This window comes from Cornus florida, unplaced genomic scaffold (genome assembly GCF_030987335.1).
Source record: "Cornus florida cultivar Cherokee Brave unplaced genomic scaffold, ASM3098733v1 CherokeeBrave_3.0.0_Hap2_Chr10, whole genome shotgun sequence".
NCBI classification, from domain to species: Eukaryota; Viridiplantae; Streptophyta; class Magnoliopsida; order Cornales; family Cornaceae; genus Cornus; species Cornus florida.
The window spans coordinates 52,458,068-52,465,921 of record NW_026775580.1 but is presented as its reverse complement, the minus strand read 5'-3'; the positions used below and the strand labels follow the sequence as shown (position 1 = coordinate 52,465,921).

Genomic DNA, 7,854 nt, shown 5'->3' with positions numbered 1-7,854 from the left:
ATTACCATCCCAACTTGCCATTATAGTTATATTTTTGTCCATTACATATTGTGACGTGTTTAATGTGTAAAAAAAGAAGAAGATGTTGGACGCTTTGATTTATGTTCATAATGTTTCCATGACTGTTATGTGCTTGTTTATATAAGATACTGTAGGATGCGTCGGTGAAGTGTCTAGAATATTTTGACCAAGTATCCGGAATTCGTCGGCCAACTGTTTGAGATGTGTTGGTAATTGTCTGAGGTATGTTGGCCAAGTGTTTAAGATGTGTCGGTCAACTGTCTGAAATAATAAAAATTATTTTAAAATTATGTACACGACCATAAAGTGTTAGAAAGGTGGGCAAATATGTCATTTTTACATAACCAGATTTTTAATCCTTTTATTATTAAAATAATCGGGGTGCAAAGGTAGTTTTATCCTAACTTTTGACGTCTGAAATCCCCGAACCGTTAGAGGAAGGTCAGTGCAAGATATTTGAAAAGTTTCGTCCATGTGTAATTAAGACAAATCTTAAGGTTGGCCAGTATATTTAACCATATTTTTAAACATGGATTAGTTAACTAACATTTTCTAGTTGATTGTGCAACTTACACTAACAAACCTCTTAAGGAAGGTAAGTCAGACAACCTTATCGGCTGTCGACTTTATTGATGTGTTGGCATTCTATTACGTGTGCTGGTTGATAATCTTAGAACTTGGTTTCGTGAACTATGATTTCTTCTTGTGGGTGTCCTGCCTGATGCTCCAAAGTCCAATGTATACGATTGAATTGTTTTTTTTTATTTTTTTTGGTGATTCAATTTTAATGTTTATCTTCCTTGTACTTGATGTTTCTACTCTATCCCTTCTTCTATCCTGCATAAGTGGGATCAATATTGTGTGTTGTTTTTTCTTTTTAAAAATTCATATTGCCCCACATCCCTCTAGTGTTATTATCTCTACTTTCCATAGGAAGGTTGAGGGTTCGAGCCTCATAAGGGGTAATGTGTGGGTTTGTGTGTTACTTACCTAACAAAAATAAATAAATGGATAAATAAAAAAGACAAAAAAATCAATATTACCCTCATTATGCTGTCTTTGACTCAATGCATGTATATTAGTTGGTAGTGGGGAGGATTTATTTAAATAAATACTCATGTTTGATTTAATGTATACATCAGTTTATGTTCAAGTTCTTAACTATAGCATTGTGAAGTAATGAGAAATGATTTATAAAAATAAAATCTAGTAGGAGAAATGACATGACAAAAAAGATTGGAAAAAAAAGAATCCTTGTGGCCAACCCCTTTGTACGGGATAAAGGCAAGGATGATGATGATTGTTTTATGCTGCCCCAAATTGTTCAGGATTTAAGTTGATTTGAGTTCACATGTATGTTGACATCATTTCTACGAACTTTTTGATGAATGATGTTTGTGATGTGATTGTGTATTCAATTTAGCTTGATATGATCTTCAAATTTCCTCCGGTTACAGTTGGATACTTCAATTTTCCAAATTCTGTACAGTTATTAGTTTTTGTTGTTGTTGTTGTTGTTGTTGTTAGTATTGTACCAATACTTCTCGGTTTTTGTACTGTGTGTATCACAAAGAGATCACATCTGGTATCCTCTTATATGGCATTGAGCAGACGTTTGCATTGCATATAATTGTTCCTTTCATTTTGTGGGGCAATTTTGTTAGGATAGCAGCTGTAGAACTATTCCACAATGTACGGGGGAGTGGAACTTTGGCCCTTAATCATTATCATTGTTCTAGGTGTTCTTTCATCATCTTTATGCTAGGAAATGAAAACAAATATATCTAGAAGAATGTTTTGATTGCTGAAGTACACGCTCCGAGTTTCTTTTGGCATTGCTCAAATTTGTTGGCTTAGATCAGAAATGAATGTGTTTTCATGTTAGTGTTTTAGTGAGGTTTTTATTCTTGTACCGGTGTATTTTGTCACAAGGGTACTTTGTTAAAAAAACTCATTCACCATCATCGTATGGCTTAGAGTTCATATTGAATGAAGTTGTTACTGAAAAATGTGAAATGATTACCAGTTGGCAGTCGCATGATATTTGTAGCAGCATCATTTTATGTGTGTCTCCTCTTATCAAGTGGTTCTAAAGCTTTATGATATTTGTCATATACTTGAAGTTATGGCTGATTGCAGTATGAAGTTCCGGTAAGGGACTTTCACCACATATTAGGTTGTGGTGGATGGGCACTAGCCATCACCTTGGGGCTAAATGCGACTGAAATGGAGTTGGGAACGAATGGCAACCAGTAGGTAAACACGTGATTCCATCGCCACACGTGAAAACTATAGTTGAGTACGTTTTGGCTTCTATGAAGTGGTCCTTAAGGGTATATTCATTTGTTTGTATAAATCCTCGTGGCTGGTAGCAGTGTCAAATTCATGTAGAGGCTCCTTCACTAGGCATCAGATGCATTTCTTCTTCTTTTGTTTATTACCTTTTAGTAAAATGTACTTGTATTGTATTGTATTGTAGTAGGTGTGAAATTTGTGAGAGCATCTGATTATAGGTATTTTTACTGCTCCTCTCGAGAAGAGGTTTATTTCAGCTGCTTTCAGATGCAGTTTTCTCCTCTTCCTTGTTTATCGTTCGGGTTATGGACGGTCTCGTAGTCATTTGGTAGGACTTTATGTACAAATATAGATTGCAGAAAATGTGTTCATTCTCTTCTACCGTGTCTTTTAATTTTGAATCCCTGGTATCTTCTCTTCTACTTGTTTATCCTGCAAACATACAGTGGAAGTTTGCTTAGTGACAATATTTTCAGAATATGCTTACGTCTTGATAAAAGACAATTCCAGGTACAAAATTGTTGATAAACCTGGGAAGTACTTGCCATTTGAATAAATTTTTTTAGGGATAATCCGGTGAGGGCTGATATCAGTCTTTACTCACATAAAATTAGTCGGATATTTTCAACGGTCGGGATCTCTATCATTACTTATTTTTTTTTAGTTAAAACAAAAAGAATGTCTTTTTATTTGGAAGAATTGAATTGTTGAACTAGGTTTGGTTCGTTGTGGGATATTGAAGGGGTCAACACGATTCTTTTTAAGGGATTTAAGTTCGAGTCAAGTCTAGTAATGGTAATCTGCCATCTTTGAACTCTATTTCCATCCATGGTCAAACGCTGAAAGGTAGACTGTCTTTTAAAATAGCCCCTTTATAAGGTATCTTGGGCCTAATTTATTTATTTATATTTATTTATTTTTTTCACACATATATGTGTTTGATATTCTAAATCTACTTAAAATTTGAAAATTGCATAATATAATTTTTAAGCCACGTGTTTAATGCTTCCAATATATTTTAAGGCATGTGTGACAAGTTTTGAACATTAAAGTGTTAAATTTTTTCAAGTATAGCATCATTATATAATCCATAGAAAAAACCAGGAATTTCTTCAGAAAGAAATGGTGAAATATTATTATATGACTAATTTAGTTCAAAACTTGTTTGTTAATATAACTTTCAGCTTGTTTATATATATATATATATATAATCTAAAACTGGTAATAACAGTATATATAAAATGACAAACAATTATTATATTTAATTAATTCATATAAATGTTTCTATTTTAATTTTATACCTATCTAAATTAAGTGTAGGCTCAATGATTTTGATTTTGCGGTCAAGTCTTTACTTTGAAACTTGAAGTGAAGTACTTTGGAAATGGACCGTGCCCACTGTCCCGATTAGTGGACTGTTCAAACCGTACCGATATTGTTTATTTTGTAGTGGATTGTTCAAATCCTATAAAGCACGGATACTCCTTCCAGGGATCCCGTACCTGTGTCGGATATTTTTCGGACACCGGCGTCCGTGTCCGAGGCTCGGACACGTGTCCGACACTTCTGTAAAGTGTTCAAATATTATTTTTTATTGGACACGCGTGTCCGAGGCTCGGACACACGGTCCGACACTTTTGTGAGACAAAATTTATTTTCTCTCAGTCTATCATCTTCTTCAGTTATCTCTCTTCATGAACAAAAAATATATATATATATATATATATATATATATATATATATATATATATTTAAGTTATATGAACAAAACTTTGTGAAAGACTGAGAGTATATATGTTGATTCATATACATATTTAGTTCATTATAGTTATGTCTCTTCTGCACATCTTCGTTTGGAATTTGGATCAACTTTATTTTTCATTTATTTTCTGTTTTGTCTTGTCCATATTTTTTTTATAATAGAGATGAAATTATTGAAATTGATTCTGTTCTTTGTTGTTATTTTATTTATCTGTACAAGATTCTAGTAATTATATTTTGAATATATAATTATATATATATATAATTTTATAGGCGTATCCCCGCCGTGTCCGTGTCCTATTTTTTTAAAATTTGCCGTATCGCCATATCCGTGTCGTATCGAATCCGTATTTCATATTCGTGTCCGTGCTTCATAGTTCAAATCCTATAAATATTGTCTGTTTTGTATTTTTATTTTTTCAAAATTGGTCTACTTCCATGCAGTTAAGTATCAAAAATCTCTTTCCCAAGCCATGTGAAATTGTGGTAGCATCAGTGATGAATGAGTTGACTCAGACACATACCTAGTGTGACTTTTTTGGTCCAGTCCACGAGGGCCTGCCTAGTCTATAAAACCATTAAATAACCACTAAGATTGATATTAAATACTGTTACAACCAAATTTGATATACCTACCTACCCATTAATGAATTCATATGCTGCCATACGCCCATCCATTTCTGTGTTGTTGAAGGATAACTAGTTCACACCAATTACAAAAAGCGGAATAAATAAATCAGGAAAAAAAAAAAACACTCTTTGATATTGTTAAAACAATATAATGTGAGATTAATACTGCTCACGCCCAAATAATAATAATAAAAAAAAGTCGTGTTTGGTGTGCTGATTCTCCCGTCAAATATTTCTTAAAAATAAATAAACATATAACATTGTTTAGATTAGATAGAAAAACTAATATTATTTTGGTAATAAGCACACCATTTCACGGAGAATGCATGACATTAGATCAATTGAAGACACGGAATACTGATAATATAGTATTCTTACGGAATCATAAATTATTATTATTTTTACATAATTAAAGAAAATGGAAATTTTTTTTTTTTTTGGATGGAAGTATTAAATTAAGTGACAGACTTACATAGAGTGGGTGCGAAGCATAAAAACGGTTAAATTTAAATTACTATATTCGCATGTTTTTTGTATGAAAGTAATTTGGTTATGAGAAATAGCCGAGTATTAGTCAAAAGAGTAAAGACTGTGGTCAAGTTTAAAATTTCTGTTAGTCAAATTATTAAATAATTCATTTCCAACCACTAATTAAGGAGTGATGTTTTTATGCATCGAGTGATTTCAATCAAAGTGCCGAGTGTTTCCTGCCCTTGACGCATTTGGATAGGGTCCATTCCGGCTCCTACCTACCTCAAGTCCGTGTTTCTTTCAATTACACTCTTAGGTGTTGACATTTCAAACTTCTAACCTCAAAATAGAGATTTCGAACTCCGTTTGGTTTAATTCAAATTCGAGTTAATTTAACGTTTGTGTACCATGAAACATAAGGTTATATCTTCTAAATATAAACAATTCTAACTCTGTTTAGTTTAATTCGAGAAGATTTGACGTTAGTGTATTATGAAGCATAAAGTTTCAGAATCGATTATTCTAAAAAAAAATAATTTTTTAAGGGTCACCCCTGCCGATATAGTTCAAATTTTACCGGATTTGTTTGAAAATGTCTTACAATAGTTCCATGAATTAATTGGGACAAAATACCAAAAAATAGAGAGAGAAACATTGGTGTGCAATAACAATGGGACGATAAATATAAAGAAAACCAAGTAGCATTTAAAAAATGTGTAACAAAATCATCTATGTTGATTAGGATCTACCAATTACAAGTATGATGGAATTACCCTTTACAGGGAAGAAAAAGAAAACATGGACAGATCAAGAATATTGCAACTTTATGCAATAAAAAAACACAAAATTTAACTCATGACTACCCCACTAAGAATAATCCAAAAAAAAAAAAAAGAGAGAGAGAGAGAGAATGAAATTCATCTAATGACCAGGGCCTCTTTTGCTAGGGCCAGAAGCCAACTTGAACGCCAACTTCCTTACTACTTCGAAAGCACCACTACTGGAATTGTTGGAAGCCACAGCAAAAGGAGTGGTACCCATTGAAGCTCCGGTGGCCTCGTCGCCGCAACCGGCCATGACGGCGGTGTCCACCGTCGATCGGAGAGCTCGGCAATTGACAGCACTGAACTGTGTACTCATCACCAACAACACAATACCCAACACCAAACAAAGGCTCTTCATTGGTGTTGTTGTTAGGCTCTTCTTTCTCATTATTGCCATCCCTAGCTGTGTTTTGATCTGATCTCTGTGTGTGTATATATATATGTGTGTAAATATATGTATATTTATTTTCTTTCAGAAAGAAGAAACTGATATTGAAAGAGAGAAGAAACTGATTGATATGGAAGTTATTGATGTAGCACTATGAAGTGCGCGAAGTGTTATATATAGGGATTTGTCGGAGGACGGTGAAGCCCTTTTCGCACCAGGACCCATTCTACTATTTTGACCTGGCCTTCCACTCGTCGAATTCGTGTGTGTTTGACTTTCTGGGTGTTTTGGCTGTTTGAACTTGACTTTTTTTCATATTGAATATATTTATATATATATTATAAATAGGAGTAGACAAAATAATTAGGATAAATTGCATCAAAGGAATGTTAAATTAATTGTCATTTTCAGAAAATTTAATCAGAATGTCTGTTAAAAATAAAATGTTAGGGGATATCAATGAACATACATACCAAATCTAATAAGAAATTAAAGTAATAAATGTTTTACTATGTACTTATATATAATATAACTTCAATTACCTACTATTTTGTTTACATTGCTTAAGGGTAAGGGAAAATTACATATACATGGAGCTAAAGTTTCATATTTACTTAGAGACTGAGTCAAAGTTTCATATTTCTCTAAAATGGATTGCTGAGGTGGCACATGGTTTTTTACTGTTTAGAAAATTGTGGTGCCTAAAATGCCCTTCCCTAACAAAAAAGTAGTACCTTCAGTGCAAAAAAGTAGTACCTTCAGTTCAAAAAAGTAGTACCTTCGGAGAAAAAGTAGTACCTTCACGGATGTTTAAAAAACATGGTACCTGGACGCCAAAAAGTAGTACCTTCAGTTCAAAAAAGTAGTACCTTCGAAGAAAAAGTAGTACCTTCGTGAAAGGGTATTTTAGGCACCACAATTTCTAAACAGTAAAAAACCATGTGCCACCTCAGCAATCCATTTTAGAGAAATATGGAACTTTGACTCAGCCTCTAAGTAAATATGAAACTTTGACTCCATTTATATGTAATTTTCCCTAAGGGTAAAGTATTTGGGTATTTTCTTAGGGTTTATAAATTGAGACTTTTCTCTTAATTTTGGAAAGGTCTTTGGTGTAAATTTCCTTTAAAATCACTACAAAAATATAAAAATACATGCCAAAATTATAAATTTTATATTTTCTCTATATCAAAAAAATATCACTTTTGAAGAACTGTTGAACTGTTGAGACGGAGGAAATAGTATCCTAACTTATATATATATATATATATTGAGCCGATAATCCACACGGCCGGTGTATATATATATATATAAATATGACTTTTGATATTTGAGTGCTTTTTCTGAAATACGATCACGTTAAATTGAGAGATTGGTTTCACACAGACTACACGGCTATGAAAGGCCTATCTTTACATCTGTTACGCGTTTTTTCTCCTTCGTGTTTGTGAACTTTCTCATGGA

General features: G+C 33.0%; 1 protein-coding gene across 1 annotated transcript; it reads right to left on the bottom strand.

The window, feature by feature from the left end:
• Positions 1 to 5,849: 5,849 nt before the first annotated feature.
• On the bottom strand, positions 5,850 to 6,517 carry LOC132279050 (uncharacterized). The gene has a single exon (XM_059780972.1). It carries the CDS (start codon positions 6,397 to 6,399, stop codon positions 6,100 to 6,102), a length of 300 nt encoding a protein of 99 aa, XP_059636955.1. The 5' UTR covers positions 6,400 to 6,517; the 3' UTR covers positions 5,850 to 6,099.
• Between the last annotated feature and the right edge of the window lie 1,337 nt (positions 6,518 to 7,854).